Source organism: Eurypyga helias, unplaced genomic scaffold (genome assembly GCF_000690775.1).
Source record: "Eurypyga helias isolate BGI_N326 unplaced genomic scaffold, ASM69077v1 scaffold13204, whole genome shotgun sequence".
Taxonomy (NCBI): Eukaryota; Metazoa; Chordata; class Aves; order Eurypygiformes; family Eurypygidae; genus Eurypyga; species Eurypyga helias.
This window is the reverse complement of record NW_010245693.1, coordinates 140,178-162,795: the sequence shown is the minus strand read 5'-3', so window position 1 is coordinate 162,795 and position 22,618 is coordinate 140,178. Positions and strand designations below refer to the sequence as shown.

Genomic DNA, 22,618 nt, shown 5'->3' with positions numbered 1-22,618 from the left:
TCTACAGTCACAGGTTCCCCATGCAAAGAAGATTAAAGCACGTACACACACAGAGACACATACATCCACATCAATCCTATCCTGGACTGACAAGAGCAGGGTCCTGCAAATGCTGATAAAAACGTACTCTAACTCAGGGCACAGGTCTAAACTTCAGGAAGTCAAGCATTTGGAAACCGTAATTTTCCCCCAGCCTCATTTCTACTTGGCCTCGCTTTCATAGCATCCCTTTGATTTTGTTTTCTGATGCTCACTGATACTCAACATTTGCAAAGGCTGAACTGGCCAAGACTGACACAGCTTGAAAGCCCTTTAGCAGGTAAGGACTTTTCTCCTCTAAGCCTCACCTCTTTGACTGTCTCACTCTGTTCCACATCTTTGTCTCATGCCCAAGCCCTGGCCCAGGGTGGGTCCGTGCACACCAGCCACAGGCAGCCATCCCCACCAGTGGGTTATAGCTGCTGCACACTCGCTGCTCCCCCCAGCCTGCCTGGGCCACGGAGCACTGCTCTGAATGTGTCACCTGCTGGCACCAGCTCCAGTAAAGCTCCAGGCTCAGACTCAGCTGCAAAAACCCTTAACTAGAGAATTAAAAGGAGACGCAGTCCTCGGCAGAGGTCTGTCCCATCTCAGCAAGCAGTGATAGATCACAGCCCGTAGGTCTACCTCCATGTCATATGGGATGGGGACTCTCTTAGGTACCCAACCCTATTCCTAAGGGGAAAAGGAAAGAAAACAGTCTCAGGAAGGTCTCTATGGTGTCCATGAAAAACCTCGTCTATGAGGAATCATCTCAGAGCCCCTCCTGTTCCGCTGTCCCCAGAGGAAGTCTCCTTACAGGCTGCTCTGAGAAACTGTAAAGGACAGGAACCAGTAAATAACATTGTAGGAGAGGGCAGTAAAAGGCAAAAACAAGGCATTCATGCACGTGACATGCAAACAGGACCTGCCTTTAATGAGTAAACCTCATCAGAGCCCTGGCTCTTGCTTTGCTGTTCGATCACAGTGGGCAGGACCTGGAACAATTACCAAAGCTGTGTCTCTGAAATTATCCAGTCAGGTTTTGCATTGAGAATTGTTTTAAAGTAATGCCCACATACATCCAAAGTAAACTAGGTAAAAGATGCTAAAAGCCAAAGCAGAAGAGCAAAAAGCAGGTAGGTAACACCTAATGTAACCTAACTCCTGATGTAAGGCGCCTGCTGTTACTTTTTTTCACCATACCATTATCTTGGTTTATGAGCTGGTAACCAGAAAACACGGAAATACTTGAGCTGCCCAAGGTGATACAGCAAAGCAGCAGCACACCAGAGAATACAACATAGATCTTGCAAGTCCTAATCTGCCACCCTGCCTGCCTCCCTCTCACACCTGTTGTGTCCCCCGGATACAAATGGCTTTGGCAAAACGGAGTTCAGCCAGAATGCATTACCTGATCACATGCAGTATTAAGTATTACAAAAACACCCTTATCATCGCCATTGCCCTTGAAATTTCTCAGGAATTAAAAACATAATATACCGTTGGTGCTAGTGATGACTGTACAAACTATACCCTGACGCTTCAGTGCCCTGCTCAAGACAGCACTGCCTACCCAAGAGAGGAGACTAGAGCTAGATCCAGAAATATGGCTGAGATGCCAATTGTTTCTTACAGGGGAAAGGCTAACGGAGTGAGAAAAGAAATCAGGAAAAAACACAGTTGACAGATGCTTGTAGGCAGAGAGGGAGGAAGGGCCTGCCACAAAAAGAAAATAACAAATGAAACCCTCCTCTCCATGGCTCAGCAAGGGCAGGGTTGGATGTGCAGCCAAGTCAGTTGGGGTTGATGTTAGGAGTCAAGGGTACCTGCAATTTAACCCTGGATCTGGCTCTCACTTAGTTGTAGGCATTGGGCAAGTCAGAAAAGTTATCTGTCTTCATTTCTCCATTTGTAAATGGGGTCCGGAATAATACTTAAACCACCGGATGGATTAAAGAGCAGCTGTACAAAGCTTTGAAATGTACAGCCGTAGATCAGGGCTAAATAGCTCTGTCTCTGCCATAAGCAGTCACTTTGGGGCAATATATGCTGACATGATAGGACAAATATTAAATGCTAGAAAGATGGGAATGTTTATTAAACGGGTAGGTTATCTTCAGAGGAAAGGCATACGTGCTTCATGATGTAAACACATGATCTTTCAATAGGTACCAGAATGCAAGAGGGAAATGTTTTTTTAAATTTTCTTTTAATTTTGTGCACACCATACTGGGTTGTCTGTGAATTGTACAGGTACCCAGACAGCCCAAAATTTAACCTAAGGCTAACAGTGAAGGATATGAACTAGCTTTATCTTTGAAAAGCTGTCAATGTAGGTCTGATGCTTCATGTATGACATCCAGGGAAGAAGCACCTACACATACAAATAATGCACTTAAGACCATTGAAAGACAAGATCTTAATCTCAAGAAAAAAATGATGTCTCTCCAATGTGTCAGAACTTCAAAAGTAATTGTGAGATCTGACAGAGCTGCTGGTGATCCCTTAAAGGCTCTTTATAGCTCCTCTAACAGGGGCCTCGGGCTGATTCATGTTGATCGTGTCTGACAGCTAGCATTTCTGTTAATAATAATCATAAATAAAGTGGACAAGGTTGCCTGACCTGAAATGAGCATATCTATAGTGCCATATCCATTACAGCACACTGGTTCTGTGACCGCAAATCACTAAAGGTCCAATGCTCTTGACACTACGTATTAAAATAATATCTGTCTTTTAAGAGCTTGGAACCTTTGTCCACTATCTTTTTCTGTTAAAAAGTGTTCCTTAAGACAGAACATTCACACTAGAATGGACCTATAGAAAGGAGATATTACAGAGGATGAAAGACTGCAAAGCTTTGCTTTTTTTTCTTTTGTTTATTATGCAATAAAAACGTATTTGTGAACAGTTCTATTCTCCCTTATATCTGAGCTCCTCCTTCATGTTCTCCTGCACTGAAGTCATAATCCTGGTTTTATGCCATCATAAATCTGCTGACATGTGAAAAATTATACTATTATCAAACACATCAAAACAGAATTATGATTTCACTGCTGCAGGACCAAATGCAAACTGGAGCTAGGTTATAAGAAAGTGAAGCCTTATTCATTTCTGGGCACTGGTTTTCTCCATAGAGATATGGAAGGTAGTAAAGATTTTTTTTTTTATTATTATTATTTGCATAAACCCTCTGGTTGTACTTATACACAAATATAAATACAACTCATTCAAAACAATACAGGAGTTATTGATATAGAGAATCACTCTCAAAAGTAAAATATCAGAGATGGCACACTCAGAATCTCCCCACATGAGGTGACAGGCCAAATTAAGAGAGAAGCTTTGTAAATGTCTTTGAGGGAGGTCAACGTGCCAGGCTATGCTGAGCCCATTGGCCAGGGAACTTCCAGGGACCCAGGTCCTCCACTGAAAACCCTCCACCCCAAAGGTTCGAATCTGGCAACAGGAAGATATCTGCAACATTGCTGACAAAGGAGAGAGAACTAAACCACACAAGAAGTTAGAATAAAGAGATTAATCTGTTGGCGAGAGTTGTATTTGGTGAAAAAGACAGGTCAGATGTTACACAGCAGTAAAAAAAACAGCAAAGCTTAGACTCCCCATGCTCCCTGTTACGGAAAGGTTCCTGCTTGCCCCCTCACTCACTGCCTTTGCACACCTGCACAGCACGACAAGCCAGTGTCACTGCTCTGCCAGGTAGGCTCAAGGCTGGCTAGAACATGGAAAAGCCTCTTCTCTCCGGGTCTGTCTGCCAGACTGTTACAAGAGCAACCTGAAAGCTGAGTTTTTCAAACAGTCCTCTCTTCATAACTCTCTTTTCATGGTCACCAACACAAGGTTCAGTCCTGCACAGGGGTTATCAAAAGCCAAAGCTGTGAGCCAAAATATAACCCTGGTATAAAGTACAACACATATCTGAAGCTGTGTTATAATTACAACACATATCCCCAGCCTTGTCCAGCCTCCAGTGTGCTATCAAAGCAGACAGAAGTGAAATGAAACAGCTAGGTTTATGAGAATCGGAGTAAACAAATCCTGGTCTCCTACTGATTTAGGTTTGGGATGAACTCTGGAGTCTAAAGAATCTGCAGGCTCTACCTGAAGCTTTACTCAGAGTATTTTTTTAAAGTATCTTCCCTAGGGAAGAGGGGTGTTCTCTAGTGTCTAATAAAGATAACTCTACCTTGTTGTTTTCTCTCTGTTCCCTCAGTTGCACACCTGTCTGTTTTCACAGCACTTGATAAATTTTTGCATCTAAATGTCCTGTGGACAAAGTCCATATTATATGGGCAGCTTCTCCGCAAGACACAACCCAGTTGTCAGTATACAGCCACAAATACCATTTCTGTGAACAGCTTTGTTTTCTTTCCCCACAACATACAAATCATCTTTCGTTTTCTTGCAAGTTACTATTTAAAAGTTTATATTTGAAAGGAACTATTAGAGGAAAAGCTCCTCAGAAAGAAGAAAATCAATTTATTACCACATAAACTGAAGGGATAGGAATCTCATAGGATGCAAAGTTAACTTCAGAAAGATTATTTCATCACTTGGTCTGTGCTTGTACCATGTGGAGTGATCGCTTTCAGATGCATCCTCTGAACAGGTACTACAGTCAGCCATGCACTTATGGATGTGGTTTTAATAGCAGTATCTACTGCATTCACATCTGTGCTGCACATGTTCTTCTCACTACCAGTCAAGAGCATAAAGAAAGGGAGACTTATGTATTACTTAACTTGTTCACTGCAAATGAATCCCAGAGGCGAGTATCCCAGCAATTGGAATGGCTAGTGAGTTAGGAACTCTATGAGAATAACATATTCTGGACAGCCAGTGCTACTGTAGGATAAGTAGCCACCAATATTTCACGTAACTCTGCACACCAATGCCAATGTGCATTTTTTACAAAAGTACGTTAGGCAGGATTTGTACTTCAGGTTGGAAGAACAGCACCCAGGAAAAAGGTGAAGTGACCAGCTGATGGATGCTTCTGATCCCTGACCTGCAACTTTCTGAAACTCGTTCTGCTGGGAAGATTTACTAGTTGCAACTGCACAGAGCCCTGGTATGACACAGGAGGCTCTTTCCATCTAATTAAAAAGTCCTGATGGGTGAAAATTACTGTTGATTATATCTGAACTACGATGAAGTCTTTCCGATTCTTTATGTGATCACTAAAAAGGTTTCAAGTTTGCAAGTGCTTAAGTACAATAGTTCCCATATATTTTTATTAATACAATTTATTATTAATTTTTTTTTTAAAACAATTAATTACTGGGAAAAGAAGGGCTCATAACTCAAAAAGCAAGAGTCAAGGAGTATGGGCACAACTTTGTTCCATCTTCTAGGTGGGAAAAAGGAACTCAGAGGTGGTTTCAGCTGCAGGGCATCTTGCACCTTTGGGCATCCAGAGCATGCAAGGAGCAAAAGTGGGCTCACAACAGATACTGCTATTCAGCAAGACTCTGGCTTTGTGCTGGTGAAACACACCCAGAAGGGAGTTTGTGCCCAAAGTGCTTAACAGTTAAGTTAGTGCTTAACATTTCACTGCCTCACAAAAGCATCTTTCTGGAATCAAGTCAGAGAATACTTGTATAAATAAAGGCTTGAATGTGGCTGCCACTGGCAATACTAACCACTTTTAGGGATAAATGTTCTTCTGTTCATGTGAAGTAAACCTACCTATGGGAAATAGGTGAGGGGGAGAGTCCACTACAAAGGCAATGCAGCCACGCAGGTTTTGTGCATGTTGCAATATGAAGAAACCCCAGACCCTAGGACACTTACCCTGGCCTCACTTCCCTACCAAGAGGTATGGCTGGTACTGAGCCCTTCCCCACTGTTTACTAGTTATCTGACTTGATCTGTGCCCCTCTTTCCCACCACCTCAAGCTTACCTGCATTTGATCGTTTCTTTGGATTTTTGAGACTTCGGCACCTGCCGCTCACCGAACTGCTGTTCTCGCTCATGGAGTCTTGTGCTGAAGAGGCACTCCCTGTCGCCTCACTGTCCCTCATCATGCTTTCGTAGCCACTGCTCCCCCCACTGTGGTAGAAGAGAGCTGTTTTCCCCATGGCGGGGGGCAGCTCACCGCTCAGGACACTGCTGTTGTCACTCCCGTGACCACTGCTGCAGCGGTGAGGCTTCCTAGGAGGGGTGATCTTGCTGTAAGGTGAAGGCAGCATGTGTACAGCTGGCTTCTCATCCCCGGGAAGGCCCCCGCGCTCATCTGCCTCTGAGCTTCCCCGCAGCTGTATGCCTCTGGCACTGGCGCTCCCTTGGAGCAGCTCCGAAATCCGCCCGTTGACGGCCCGAAGGGGCAATTTGGAAGCAAGGCTGGAGCCCCGGTTTCTGCTTAGGGACTGCGTTGACCAGGACATGTTCTTCCCACTCGGAGGCAAACTGGAGCTCTGCCCTACGGACTGAGGCAGAGACTTGGTGGAGAAGCTGAGCGTTTTGGTGGCAGAGGCAGAGAGGCTGCGGGCTTTGGGACTTGCCAGCAGGAGCTTGCTGACTGCAGAGATCTTTGACTGGCTGGCTTTCGGGGAGGCACCTGCCGACTGGGAAAGGCCAGAGTTGGTGGGTGAGGACATAACACTGCGGCTGAGGCTCCTTCCGGCCCTAGGCATGGTGGTGTCTTTGCCAGGGCTCATTTTGGAGCTCACAGAAGACAGGCTTTCTGCTCTTTCCAGCGACAAACACTCATAGTGGCTTCCTTTGGACCTCCCAAGGGAGTTGGTCCTGCTGGCGAGTTGCTCCAGTTTGGCACTGAAGAGCTTGCTGCTACTGTTGTTGCTGCTGCTGTCAATGACAGGGCCCTTCTGTTTGGCATTCAGCTCCTCGGGGAAGCTGGCCAGGAAGGACCCAGGCTGGCTGGAGGGACTGCTTGTGGTGCTGCTGGCTGCACTGTGCTGGGGGCTGGCTCTGTTTTTCTGATCCAAGCTTGACTTTCTCACTGGTGGCAGAGGAGGGGTCCCTTTGGGCCGAGTGAGGACACAGTGTTTGGGAGAGGCCATTTTCCTGTCAAGGCTAGCCTTAGAGAACTGGGGGAGGGAAGGAGAGCCGACCCCACTGCCATCAGTGGCAGTAAGATGGAGATGACTGTCAGGCTCCTCCGGCTTGCTGGCCTTTGGGAGCCCGCGAGGGAGGCTACCATTCTTTGAGCCATCACTGGAATGAACAGGGCTTTGGGTTGCAGAGCTGGACACTGCCACCTCACACCCATCCACAATCCTCTTTAGACTGTCAGATCCTGGGGAGATAGAGGCGTCCCCGCTGCTGCTGCTGACCCTGTCCGCTGAGGACTGCTTCGTGCTGTGCTCAGGCATGGCTGAAACTGCAGCTGGGTCAGGCCTTGGCCCATCACTGCTCCCGGAGTTGTCCTTTTTTACATCTTCTTCTCTTTTCAGCCAAGGGTCTTCAAATTTGATATCCTTCTTAGCACTGGATTCTTTCCCGTTATGGGCATGAGCAACCTTTGCATCTGCAGTTACTGCCGGTACAGCATCATCAGTGTCTTGGGCTTTGAAGGGATTAACAGCAATGCACGGGTACACAGTAATGTTTGTCTTCATTGGGATGTAGCCTTCACAGCTGCTGAGGCTTGCAGTGTTTTTGATTGTGACAGTAGTTTTCCCTAATGCTGATATTTTACAGCCTTTGATGGGTGGCGCTTTGCCGAAAGCTTCCTCCCCCATTTCTGACAGTATAAGCATGTTGTCAGTCACTGGCTTCTGTTTGTCACTTACACAAATCATGCTGGCACTTTGTATGGTGCCTGCAAAGTCGGGGACCGGGGGTTCTGCCATTGCTTCCCCATGCCCATAGCACGCCTGGGCTATAAAGCTGTGACACGACTGTTCACCATCACTCCCTGTGCTCATTTCACTCAACCATGAGCTGATGGATGAGCGCCTGCTGCCATCATCCTGGGACTTCTCATCCAGGCCCAGCTTTGGAAGTGGAAGGAACTGTGTGATGCTGACCTCAGACACAGGAGCTGCACTGGAATAACATTCAAGATCTTCAGATATGCTGCTGATGATACTGACTGGCCTAGAGCCAGAGGCCAAAGCCTGCACAGAACAGTCACTGTTAAAACTGATGATACTGGTTGGGCGCCCATTGTCAAGGACCCCACTAATGGTTAGCTCTTCTACAAGGGTGAACACCAGCTCGTCCTCTCCATTCAGCTCTAATGGCTGCTGAACAGTCACCATGGTGGTGCTCAGGATCTCCTTCTTGGATTCCGGAGACATGCTTTGTTGCAGATCTTCATCGAGAACGCTCTCTTCAAAATCCCCATTGCCGGAGGACATCAACCTCTTCCCTATCTGAGGGCTCATGCCTACAGGTGGGGTTCGGATTTCTGGCTGCAATAAAGATTCACTAGATGTCATCCCAGTATCCTTACTCAGGGGAGCTGGTGGAGGAGTGGAGCTCGGCAGGACTCCTTTCTGTGTATAGACCTTACACCTCTGGGAAGGAGAAGTTGGTGGCTTGTACTCAGATGTCTTGGAGAGGCTCGCAATGCCAAGCCGAGGCGAACCCATGGGCCGAGGTTTGCCTTCCACAAATCCACAGGTGTTGAGACCTTCTCTGCTGCTCTGCAAGCTGGTGCTGTGTGCTAACTGACAAGAGCTAAGGTCTTTACTAGAGCTGCCTGTTACACTCCGAGGAGAAGAAGGAGTTGAAACATTAGTAAGAGCTCCAGAAGGAACAGGAGAGTGATTCCTCTTCGTTTTGCTGGGTGTTGCATTTATATTTTCCTTGGCTTCTCTATCAGGATGCTGACATTCTGGCATTGTGTCTTCCTTATCTGACTCTGCTAAGTGGCTAAGCTCTGCCAGCTGGCTTGAGGCCGAGCACTTAGACATCTGGTCTGAGCTAAATAGAGCAGGCATCTCTTCAAAGGGGAATTTGTCGGTCTCTTCACTGCCATCTATGCAATCCAGCCTCTCCTGGAGCTCTGCAAAGGTGTTGCACTTCAGGCAGTCTCTTTCAGATGTGCTGGGCCCTGATTCACTAACTTCCTCCAACCTGCCCTCGGTTTTGGTCTTTTGCAGAGCAGGAACTATGGGAACAAAGTCAGGGGGACCCTCGTTATCTGTCAGTTCCTTATCAGAAAGGGCAGTGCCATTGGGGCCAACGTAAATCACTGTGTCACACGACTGCTCGCTGCTGGACGAATAGTCAGGATCACTTGATAAATGCAAAATAGGGAAGTCTGGGTCAACAGTGTTTCTAGAATGGAAAGGCCTCAGCTGGGTTGGCCTCCGCATCCTGCCCTCCTCACAAGAGCTCTCTCCTCCAGAAGAACTTGATGTGTACTGCAATATGAGAGAGATGGTGATGTATCAGCACTGCAAACAGCTCTTAGCAAAAAGCGCATACACAAAAAGGCCACAGTCACATCTAAACTAGGAAATGTCTAAACTATGTCACAGATCTCTGAAGCTTCTTATCGACCATCCTGCAGTAAAAACACACAACGGTTTTCAATGGAGAACCCAATGTTCCAGCTCTGCCTCCCACTTAAAACCATGAGACTTCCAAAAAACAGTACTGAAAAAATGTTTTCGGATCCCTCCATTAATTAAGCCTGGCCAAAGAAAACAGATATTGGGCAAGGCTTTGCTGATTTTGTGTGTTTGTATGTGAAGAAGAACAAGAAAACTCATTACACAAATAAAGCACAACAAATAAAGACAATCCCCCTCTGGCCATACTACCAGTGTGTGGAATAGTATAGCATGCACTCAGAGGTCTCTGGAGACACACTGCTGTGATAGTGTGTGGACTGAATCCCTTCACTTGTCCCTCTTCAATCCATTGAAAAAAAGGGTTTTGTCATTCCATAGGCTGTCAATTTAAATGAAATGCATAAAATTCACCTGTTACACCCAATTTACCCCGTATGCTGTACAGAAAGAACGAGGACTCTGAAACATGAAAGTAGATACAGCCCTTTCTCACTCTACTTCTTGGAAAATCTATCACCTGTATTTAGAAGCAGTGGGAATAAAAGGGACATCAACGCTGGCAATGGACACATTGCTTTGTCTTTATTTTGCTCCTGCTCTCTCTGAGAAGCAGAGAATTTAATTCTTAATTAATAGAGAATCTAATTCTTCATTAATCCCAATTTCCTTTAACTCTACAGCAGTTTCATTCCCTATTATTTCATTAGCACTAAGCGCATAACTGAAAATAAATGCTCTCTGAGAGCTGTATCATGAAATGAGACCAGCTTACAAACCTGCTATAGTAGGTATGTCTGAACTCAATCCTCTCTGTCTGAAGCTGAAACACTTACCCCTGCCTAGTCTGTGCTCTAAACCACTTGCCTAGGATAGGGTACATACAACCCACACACTTTGGAATTAATTATTGATTTTGTTACATGTTGCTCTACCTTATTATGGATCCTTGAGGGTCCTTCTTCCTCCCCCCTCCACCATTCCAAGAAGGGAGCTATATATTGTCTTACCTTAGTTTTCTTTTTCTTCATCCTGAGGACCCTTGATGCGATCTGGATGGTGGACAGCGTCTCAGCGTAGTTCCCCGCTGTGGCTGAAATGTGAGCTATCATTGTGGTGCGGCAGTTCATATTCCCCAAGGACTCCCGAAGCAACATGGTGAGCTTGCTGTCTCTGCAAAATAAAATGAATTAAGGCTACATTAGCGAGCAAGGTTTCACTTTGACCATTGTGATGTGGCTTGGGTCTCAGCAAGATTTTTTTCTCCTCTTTTTAATGGAATCCTAATTAGTTTGCTGTCTCAGGTTTGCACTATGTTGTGTCTGCAGCTGAGCATGCTCAAAAAACCTGGGCTACCATTTAAACTTCTTTCCTCTTCCCAATTCCCCCTTTCTGTCTTCTTTAGGCCTCAGTCCTTCTGCACTGTTACCACTGCCAATACAGAGGTGCAGACCAACACTGGAGACTGTTAAGGAGTTGCTGCAGCAAACATCCCACTGCTGCCCTTTTTCAGCAAGCTGTGTGCAAACAGACTCTTGCCCAGCTCTGGAAGAAATGAAGGTAGTGGATTAGATTAGAGGACCAAAATTTTTTCTTGCCTTCCAGGGCACTGGGTAACTCAATAATAACAGTAGTTAAATCACTGAAATTAATTTTGGATGATGCTGGTGAAATACAAAACAATCAAGCCTTAAGACTTTGCACAGTTGTTCTTTCATATTAGATCTTTTCTTCCACTGAGGTGGAAACCAGATTTTCTGTTCTTGCCATTTACTCTATTGTTCAGTACAGGACAGCTTTTGAAATGCTGATGCCTTATTGTGGGACTGTCTGGGACTGGACTATTAATATGAATTTTAACAGCATAATGATGCATATATAATGCTTCTGTGGTGGTCATCTAATCCTGTAGTCAGAAATGCACAATATAATTTTTAAAGAAAGCTTTAGCTACATGGTGTACAGGTCAACTGGATGGTTAGTTGGGAAATGTCATCCTCTTGAAGAGACCCTCTCCTACAGTAAAGGTTGTGGATGATAGTTACATATAGCTGAAAGTAAAAAAAGCAACAGCCTGATATTAACCTATTGCTAAATGAATTGCTTTTACTGTCGTCCTGTTACAGTGACAACAATACCTTCAGTGGCTGTTGGGATCAGATTTTTGGCGCTTACTGTTCAGTATCTGCTAATCATCTAGGGTGCATGTGTGCCCTTGGGCATACACTTAACATTTCCAGCTCACGGGAATTCTGCATAAAGCTACAACATCTGGGAACTGAAGCTATGCCTTCTGGATGGGACTGACAGACAAACACCAAAATTCTTTAACCTCTGTTTTTGGTTGAGTGAACAATATCATTTGGGATGCATTCTTTGATACATCTAGTAATAAGTCTGGGGAGCTTATAAATTGTGCTTCTCCTGTGATTTCCACTACTTGCAACGTGAGCTAGGCTAGCAATACTGGAAGTAAAACATTTTTTGTTTCATGATTTCCTCTTCCATGTGGTCCAGACACATTGAAGACAGTCTGGTGTCTTTGAGAAGCAAACATCCATAAAGACTATACTGAGACAGCCTCACTCATTTCACTTGTGACCTAAGGCTGCTTTGAATCCACAGATCCAGAGTTAATAGGCTGCTGTATCTCAGGTTAGTGGACCTCCTTTCCATCAAGGAATAATTAAGATGTCAAATTTTGTACATCAGTTACTGCCACTCCAATGTAGAGTTACACGGAAATTATTAACATCTGCACAGAAATCAATAACAAGCCTTTCATTTGCTAGTGCTTCTATCATAGCAAAACATGAGACAACAGGGGAAAGGGCAAAAGAATACATTCTGAGCATGTCGGTCTCCTGAGAATACATAACCCGTGCAGCCAGCATCAGCACACTGCAGCGTGGCTCTCCTAGAGGTATATGCATTATGAATATAAAATAATCTGTGCCATTTGCCTTGTACTGAAACACACACTTGCAAGACTGATGATACAGTAGAAATACCTTTTCTATAATTCAAATGATCCTCTGACATATATCAGATATGAACTAAAGGGCAGATTTGTTTAGGATTAAAACCTGAAACGCAGCAGCAAAAAAGACCAGACAACACTGATTTCTAATTCCAGAGTTTGCTCATTCAGCAGAGTCTGCATCTTGACTACCAACCTCGGTCTGCATCTAGACAAGGTAACTAGCCTCACATCACCGCTGTATGCTGAAAAATAAAATGAAGAGGAAGAAATCTGCTAAACAGTTTTTTGTCAGTTCGGGACATTGCCATTAGACAAGTTCAGCTGTTCAAGGTTCACTGATCTCTTACAATGGTACCTACTAACTTCTAAAAAGAAAATCAAAGAGAACATATTAACACAAAAATGTGGGGTTTAATTTTTAACTCACCCTATCCTCACCAAGTAAAATATTGGTAAAATATTTTGGATGTCTCACTAAAATTTGCTTGACAGACAGTGTGAGACACAAAGTAAATGCTTTGTTTTTCTGAATGCTGACATGGCATTTCTGTCTGGAAAAAAAAAAAAGGGGGGGGGGTTGGTTTAGGATTTGGGTTTTTGTTTGGGTTTTTTTCCTGTGGAGCTCATCAATGCAGTATCTGATAAATGCCTCTGAGATGAAGTATGTAATCCTCTGATAATACCTGCAGCATGGAAGACTTCACCAAGTGTAGTGAAGTTTGGTGTGAAGCACCGCTCATTCAGCGTACTAAGCATTACATAGTCATTTACATTCAAAGTACAGCTAACTTTGACTTCTTCTGCAGAGAAAATGGGACAGCTGGTTCTCAATCTGGGTACCCAGAAAACCAGGTATACAGAATTAATAGCACATTTAAAATTTTTAGGAATGCATTTGGCAGAGCCAGTTTTGAATGTGGTACCCACTCCCTTCAGAATGCCTCCCTGCTCTTCCACAGCCCTCAGTCCCATTTCCCATATGCCCTCCAACTCCTGATACAAATTAGGGAAGAAATTTATTGACAATGACTACATCACTGGTCAGTCCTGATTCATCTCTAAAGCAGGTTCTTTATCTGCCTTGAAGAAGATAACGGGGAGGGAGGGGAGGGAATCCTGCAAAGACAACACAGTGCATAGCCCATGGAGCCAAAATAAGTTTGCCAGGACAATCTTAATTTTGACATTTCCTGCCCCTGAAGTGATTTATTTCACAATTTGAATGCTTTCATTAGATACATTTTATGTAATTTCATATGGATTTGTGTTTATACTTCAATGAGACATCAGCAAGCCTGGAACCTTCCTACATATTAAAAAAACCTGTTGCTGACTAGCTGGCAGCAGCAGTTGGCTGCCACCTTTTGTATGGACAAGCTGTAGAGAAGGAGGACATGACTCAAGATTTACCATGAAGTTTTGATAGTATTTGCTGCCTGCAGAAAACCAGTGAGATTCAGGAACACTGCAATCTTTTCTGTAGGAAAGCTGTGCTGTCATGTGTTCATATCCTTTTTGCCATGCTCTTCTCTCATCAGACAATCCTGTCATCTTCTAGCAGTGTCCATCCTAGGCTTTCGTCATCCAGCCTTTTTACTTGTTCTCATTCCCATACTATGATCCTCACTCCCAGCTCCTCACCTAAACAGTCCATCAGAGCTCCATTTCCTGCTTCTGTGGTCTAACCAGCTATACCAGACTATGCCAGTCTCCAGCATCACTGCCCAAGTGATGTGCAGGGCAGGGTGAGAGGGCATAGCATGGGCAGTGCCTTCCTGGATCTTCCTCTGTCACGTCCTTCAGCTTTATGAGAATCCGTGAGAGCAATGTGTTTGAAGTGAGCTACACAGGAAAGAGGCGAATGGTAATCGCTTTTGTTTAGGGCTGCAAAATAGAATTCATGAATAGAAAATGAAGCAATAAGAATAAATATTGCGCTCAGGAAATTCACAGGAGTTTTCGTTGCCCAGCATCTCATTCTCTGTATGGGAGAGACACACAGGACTGTTCCACAAAAGGAGGGAATACTGCAGATGAAGACCAAGCTAAAATCTTGGAATAATGATTTTTCTGTGGAATTACTTAACCAATTCTATTATGTGCTTTGTTTGGTGTTTTTTTTCCACCACCTTAATAACAAATAATTTCTTTGTCTTCCATTTCCTCTCACCCCATTCCTATGAGGATTTTGGTTATTCAGTGACAACAGCAGCACCATCAGGAAACGAAATAGTAACACTCCACAAGAGATATAATACAGCATTATAATTAAGCTTTAGGACGTGGAAGGGTGTGTGTTTGTTCTCTCTATTAATCATATACCTTAGTGTCTTCCTAGGCAGTTGGCCAAAAGGAGAAAGTTGTCAACTCCCTCAAGGTATTATTTTTACAGGATCAGATGATGTATGCCCTCAGGTGTCTTGTAATGTAATTATTTATAGAGGTATGTCAAAGGAAAAATCTCAGTAACTATGGCAGTTATTTTTGATCCTGAAGTCTTAGGTCTGCTGCCTTGTACTGATGCACTGCTTTATTCGTAGTAATAAATGCTCACATAACAAGGGAACCACATAAATACTCCACTTGATTTTGGCTCTTGTTGCATGGAAATAATCTCTTCAGAGGACACTTTATAGCTTCAAAGGCACAAACCCAATAGCGGATGTTACAGGTGTGTAACAGCTGGGTTCATGATGAACCAGTATAGTTTGCTTAGCTATGCCTTTCCTTTCTGTTAATAATTTTGACAGAAGGAGAGAGGAAATGGGAGCAGTGTGTGTAGGCACAGGGAGAATGAGGCCAGGTGGAGTGATAAAGCCCGCAGTAGTTCAGCCATGTATGCCTGGCTTTGTTAAGCAGAACGAAGTGAGGCAGTTGGGGAAAGATGGGTAACGTGTTGGACCTTTAACCTGGGGAATCCTTCACCTGGTGATATGGGGCACTGGGGAAATAATGAACTCATTCCAGGTGGAAGCTGACTAGCCTTAAAGGGAAAATTAAGCAAAGTGGAAGTCTCCACTGCCACTGCAGTTAGTTATCTTGTATGAGGTTCACTAGAACAGCCCACAAAGCTGTGCTCGCTGCACTGGGGAAGGGGGACCCAGCTGAAAGGATGACACTGAGGGGATACTGTGCTCAGGTTCATGTGCTGGGAAAATCACAACCACATCTGGAAGGGATGTGACACTGAAGCAGTCAAGAGAAAGGAGTTGTTGCAGCCAAGTATGGAGTACCAGGAACTTATACTTGAATTCTAGTATTACAAAATGTATATAAAATGTAGGGGGTTCCCACCTATAATTCTTGTCTTTTAAGCGCCTAACTATGCAAATTTCATATTGCAGAACAATCCTCGTGCCTGTAACAACACATGAGCTCATGGCAGATGAAAAAAACAGCATCTTTTGTTTCTTTTCACCAGACAGAAAAGAAAATAAATGAAAGAAAGACAGAGTCCCAATAGCTCCAGCTGCTCTGACTCCTTGAAACATTGTCCCTCTCACCATAAAAGGGGCTCATCCAAGACCTGTAGCTTTTGTACAAAAGTTGCTCCTGAAGCTGATGAATCTTAAACAGACTACAAAACAGCCAAGGAGTATGTTATCCAAAAATGACAAAATGCCCAACTCTTTGAAGGCCCCACTGACTGATTTTATCAATTCAAGCTTATTGATAGTAGAACTATCTCATAATAAAGAGGTCACTATCACACCCCAACTCCACTTTTCCTTACATATTAAGGAGTCCATGGTTTCTGAAATTGCCAGCCCAGGTCTGAACTGCACACTGTTATGCCAGCCCTGGGGGCAAGTTCAGAAAAAGATGTCCCCTTTATCTCCCCATTCTGCCTTGTGCCATCAGTGGAGCTAAAACAGTGCCAGCTTCATTTAAATCATTCAACCAATGAAAGAAAAAAAAATTTTTCTCACAGTCTTTGCCTCAACTACATGAATTTACGTGGTTTGATTCAGGTGCACTTTGCAATGTGCAATATCAAAATGAAAACACAAACTGTTATTTACAGGCCAATGTGTTACTCAAATGAGAGTTCAGAGATCCAGATGTACTTTAAAGTTAAAGCAAGAGCAACTTTTGGGGTGGAAGGCAGGTGGTGGTTGGGAGGGATGGGAGGGCAGCTCTGCTGAGGACCCATGATGGTTTCAGAGAGACAACTGCACTGAAAATTAACAAAATGATCCCTCTCCTCTCTGTACTCCAACTCCCAGCACAGACCCAAACATCATTCATAAGCAACCATAAAAAATGCACAAACAAAGCTCAAAGATAATCAAAAAGGAAAAGGATCTTAGTGGTCTGTCTCATTACAGTTCCAGCTCCTAATAAATCCTAGCCGAAGAACAGTTCAATTAATCCAGGGAGCTAATTAGGCTCAGCAACTATATGTTGGAGTTAAAGCCAGATTCCCCAAAATCAGCAGTGCCACTGGTTAAGAAAACCTGAGCAGTAAATAGACTGTGATTTACAGGAGAAAGAAAAATCACCAGTTAAAATCAATAATGATCCAGATTTCAAATAATTTAAGGACTCTGCATGTGGTCAGGCTCTTGCTAACTTCTACCAAGATACACTGACAAAGGGAAGGAAAAAACCTTCCCTGCCCCCATCCCGCTCCTTGTTCGGGTCCCTTACTTAGAAGCATTACAGCAACCACAATTTTAGCTCATCTTATCTCTATGAAGCTATTTGGTCACTTTGTATGAGAAGGCAACAGGCATATCTGGTGCTGAAGAGCAACTGGAGCAACTTAGGCACCTGCCTGCCTTTCCTCCAGGTTGTCTGTGTCCTGGCAGGGCAGTGGGAGCACTGGGAAGGGGTGGAGAGTGGTTGGCCAGCACCTGTGACTTTAGGGCAGCCATAGGAGAAAACACATAGCAAGAAAGAAACATGAGGAAACATCCCTTGACCATCTGGTGAGGACAATTCTGGAAACGACCTTCACACCAGTCCCTCTGGTGGGTAATTTGGGTGGGTGATGGTCTCAGCACAGCAAAGAGACGCCCAGCAAGGCCATCTCCAACTCCCCTCCATCAGCATGAAGAGCAGGATCCACTCTGGTTGCTCAGGGTCTTTGCTCGCCGCACTGCTGACCCCAGCTCCTGCTGCCACCATGGGGTCCCGTGGTCATGTGCAGGACTGGGCCCATGGGACATGCCATTCTTCGTGAGCACGGCTGAGGAAAGCAGGGCTTCCCACCCTGTACTCAAGAAGCTAAGCCGGGGTGGGGGGGAGGTTCAGAAGGCCTCCACTCCCCACAGCACAGCCGCTGCCAGTGTCATCAACCAGGGCCACATGTGCCACCACCGGTGACAGCCCCTGCAGAGAGGGGCCTCCTCAACTCCCCTGTCAGCATGAACAACAAGCACCTGCCTACCAGGCTGGCACGGCTCTTGCGATACCTGTGTCCCAGGCAGCTAGGTGACTGTTTCGGCTGCCGCCCCCAGGAATACACCATGGCAATTTGGAGTGGGGAACAGAAAGGCCTCCCGGGCTGCCTGGCCGGAAGCAGACTGCTGCTGCGCACACAGTGGTGCCCGTCAGCCCCAGCAACAAGCTATGGCGCTTTGCGCTTTGCTTGCAAGAAGTGTTATGATTCACATGTACCGAGAGTGGAATACCAGGGTTATTTCCTCAAACGAAAATTAACTTCAAATGTCTGTAATTGATCCGTGCATATTCATGATCTGTTGGGAGGATTGGATAATTACTTCACTTTGGATAGGCTCATTTGATCTGCAGTAGTGACAGCAGTAGTGTACACTCCTTCATCACAATGCCAACGATTTGGCCGCATGACCAAATCTCCAGCGCGGTTTCCTGTGCTGGAGAGCAGCTCTAGTTATCCTAATTGCAATACCAAATGGAGTGGTACCTGAAAATAAATTGACTGCTGCTCAGTTTTAGAAACCACTCCACTTGGCGCTGTTAGTAGTGTGAATAGATGGCATCTCCAGTAAACTGGGAAGGTCACTCAGCAAAATTATTTGCATTTCGATAAGTAAGATTTTACATGCTGAGCTCCTAGACCCTTCAGCCCACAGCATTATAGCACAAGGCAGTGAAAGCCCACACACTCCTGTGTGGAAAGGAAAAAACGAAAAAAGAAGACAAGCTTTGACTGTCATCAATATTAGGAAAATTATACAATTCATCTATGTCACTCACTAAACCTACTCCCAAAGAAAGTTAGGCTTCATACTGCCTATGCACCTGAGTGCCAGTTTGTCTCATCACTTTCAGCAATAAACTTTTAGCCTGTTGGCCGATTTGAAGAAACCTTGAGAAAATAAATTAAGAGACTCAGGTTAGTAAGTTTCTGAAAATGCTGTGGGAATTGATGGCTGGGTAGATAGAGGGAAATCTTATTTGTGCTCCCACAGAAATAAGACTGAAACTCCTTAAGCTCCACTCTTGAACACACCAGAGAAAGCACACAAATGAAAGTAATTCCCAACCACAGAGGAACTTTCATCCAGTATTTATACCCTTTTAGAGGTCAAAATTTAGAGATGAATTGTTAGAAACAGTATTTTCTCAATGCTGATACTCTCAAAACTGTTCGTTTAGATCAACAGACCAAAAAATATGCACTCATATGAAAGTAGATCCTGACTATAAGTTGCCAAAACACAAAGTAAAGCCCTGAAAATATTAAACTGACAGCATTAAAGCAAAATAAACAGTCAGAAGCCTCAAATCATGCTTTCACCTCTGGTATTCAATTTTCAAGTTGCTCTTCACATATAGCTCCAAACTCTGCTTCACAAAGTAGCATGAAAATTGCTAAAAGCTCCTAAAAGAAGCAAGCCCTATCCACTGGCAAGTTAGATGGTCTTTGCAGCAGTCACGTGATGTGCTAACCTAAAATGGGAATCAAGCGGGGGAAGCAAGTTCCAAAGCAGGGGAATTATTTAGGTGTTATCTCCTTTTTATCAGTTAGGGACACACTGGTTTCAGTTGCTCAGCTCTAAACCATCTACTAAAACCAATGACTGTTATTTAGGAATACTCCATTGGCAGGCACAGCTAGTATGTACACAACCTAGACAGTGTGCATGTCCGCCTCATTCCAAAAACTCTGGGTAAGTAATAGGGTGGCTAAGTAGGGACCTAGCTGTCTAACTTTACACATTCTTTCTCTTTTGGTAAGAGTAAGAAAGCTGGGTTTCTCCTTTACACTTTCTTTAAAAAGCAAAACTGACTAGAACGCCAGTTTCATTTCACAGACTCCATTCGCTTTACCATTCAATGTATAGCTTCAGGGTCAAAATAAGTTTCTTGGACACCTGCAACAATGTTTGCAGAACCTGATGAACACAGAATTCTTTAGCCTGTAAGTCCTTAGCCTCTATATTTGTACTACTATCACCAGGGGTGAGGTGAGCTTGTTAGAAACTGGAGAGAGACCAAAAACTCCTTTCACAGAAAAATGAATGGCCATCCAGATAGCAACAACTTTCACCCACAGATGGACTGAGCTAGTCACACAATGCTGATTTAGAGATGCAATGAGACAGACTGAGTGAGACCAGTGGTGATGTTTTCCTGCATGGCAATTAAAGAACACAGATGAAAAAAACTCCACCCATGTCTGGTTTTGGTGAAGTCCCAAGCCCCAGAACTGAGATTCTATGAACTGAAACCCATGGCACTGTGGTCCATACCCATCTGTCACTGAAATCCACAGAATGGCTCCTGTAAGCTTCAGCAGGGTCTGAACTGAGCTTTTACAGATGTAGTGACAGAGTACATGAGATAACGAATAAAATAGTCTCTTCTGAAGTCAAATACATGGCAATGAAGTTAAACTGTGGAACCAAAGGCAGTTTTATGATGACATTTTTAGCAGCACAGGGCCAAATCTAGCAGTTGCTGCAAGGCAGTGGGAATTTTGTCATCTATAGAGGCACAAGAATACTAAATGTTTGGTTCATTTACCCATCTCACACTCCATTATACTTTATTCACAAAGGACAAATAAAACCTGAGAGACCCCAGTCTCCATACAAGTCCTATGTATTGTAAGTAAAAGTGGCCAAATAAATATATAATGATTTTTAATGTATATATATTTTCCATTAAAACCATTTGGAGATAGGCTGTATCAAATATATTTATCTTCATCTATGCAGCAATTTAAAATATTAATGATGCGCATGCATTTTTTATGTTATCTGAAGATTCACTCCCCCTTAAAATGGATTCTTCTATTTATTTTGCCCACTATAATACCATTAATTAGACAAGCTTCTGTATAGGCTTTTATATCTCCATCTCTTCGGAGATCTCTTAATAGCCTGTGGCAGCAAAGGAAAGGAACTCTTTTAAACTTACCTTCTAGTAATTGTTACATAGCTTGTAGTTTTACCTGAAGTAACCAGAGATGCTTTAGGGTGCTACAGGTATCTATTATGTCCAGATAATCACCTGTAAATTTTAGTATAGACATGTCAATAGCTCCCTCTCTACAAGGCTGGTAGTCATAACAGACTTGTGAGTGCCAGAAAGCAATACACAGCTACTAATGTTTGTATGTATTTAGTTTTAAATTATAAAAAGATATCTATTAAAGAGTTAGCTGTTCAAAATCCCAGAAGCACTAAAACAAAATTTCAAAGACAAGCTGAGCTAGTCTTTCATAAAAAGCTCCTTTCAACCTTCAACCGTCTTCAAAAAGCCTCAAACAGGACTCATTTACAACATGACTGGCAGGTCCCTTTCTGTTTACAAAGCCACTGCTGAAGCTCAGGAATTCCTGCAGCTGAAAATAGTTGAGGCCGCAAAAATATTTTGGCAAAGAACTCATTCTGGTCTTTCACTCTCTCCTTGGCATCTGCTGTTGAATTTAGACAGAGACAGGACACTAGAAAGACACCTGGCCTGAATCAATATGACCATTTTTATGTTCTTACTGTTAGGTTATAGTGGTTTACAGAGATGCTCTGTGGCCTCCTCCCCGAATCCTCTCCGCATGCCTGCTGTGCTCTCCTAAGGATGGGGAAAAGTGTTCTTTGGCATCTAATCAACTCAGCCCTGGTTGATGTGTCTGGAGACACAGAATCACAGAATGGTAAGAGTTGGAAGGGACCTCTGAAGGTCATCTAGTCCAACCCCCAACACAAGAGAGGCCAAGAGAAAAGAGTCATTCTGTCAAGGAGAGACCATGTACAGCAATCACTGAAGGAGGAGGAGGAAAGATAAATGCATTGTTTGGTCCTATGAGCCTGATCTCTGTGGGGCTGTCATCAACATGAAGGTGATACTTGGGGCGAGAAGAAACTGTGAATTATTAGTTCCTGCCCCTACCCAGTACAGAGAATTATATAATCCTCCTTAAGCATTTAGAAAACCAATGGTTAAAAACATTAGGGCTTCCTAGTGTGTGCCCACACACACTTCCATTACAGAGTGGCACACTGGAAGCCATCCACTCCCCTATTTGCCCATGCTCCAACACAGCCCTTTAGTTTCCATTGTTCTCACTCCCCAGGGATGAGAATGTTTCTGTCGCGTGTACAGACATACTTGCACCCCTTCTCACACTCTCTCTATTCCCTAACTCTATTTGGGTATGCAAGCCATATTAGTTTCTTCTGCTCTCACATGAAAAGCTATCCTTCTTCCATTTCCAGTCTTTCCTGTACTTGTTTCAGTCTGAATTCATCCTTCATCCATATGTGTGACCAGAGCTGCTTCCAGGAGAGGAATCCCTAGTCTTTTGCATAAGGGCTTTACTATTTTCCTGCTGTCATTACTAATGTGTTGTCAGATTTCATTACCTTCTTACTGTTACATCAGCTGTGGACACCTGCAGTCATTAACAAAACCAATGTGCCTAAATCAATGCACACCCTCCACCCCACCTTCTAGCTGTTGACCTCCCAGATTTTGGTAGAAATTGTCAGCAGTCCATGAGGGCAGGCCCTTGCATTAGTGCCATTTCTATTACTGTAGCCCTCGAGGTCCCACCGCAGCTCCCATCCTATGTTCTGATCTTCCTTTGTATAGATGACGGCTCTCAGCTTTGGGTAACCAGCCACTATGATCAGCACTCTCCTGCTTTGTGTGTCAAGGCTGCTGGTAATAACA

General features: G+C 44.0%; 1 protein-coding gene across 1 annotated transcript in view; it reads right to left on the bottom strand.

Moving 5' to 3' along the window:
* Positions 1–22,618, bottom strand: part of KIF26B (kinesin family member 26B) — a gene marked incomplete at its 5' end in the record, with an annotated part of 168,232 nt that overhangs the window by 11,271 nt on the left and 134,343 nt on the right. The window contains 2 exons of the mRNA XM_010150171.1: positions 5,946–9,378; positions 10,539–10,701. Of these exons, the coding sequence (XP_010148473.1) occupies positions 5,946–9,378; positions 10,539–10,701 (3,596 nt within the window). The remainder of the gene's footprint in view (positions 1–5,945; positions 9,379–10,538; positions 10,702–22,618) is intronic.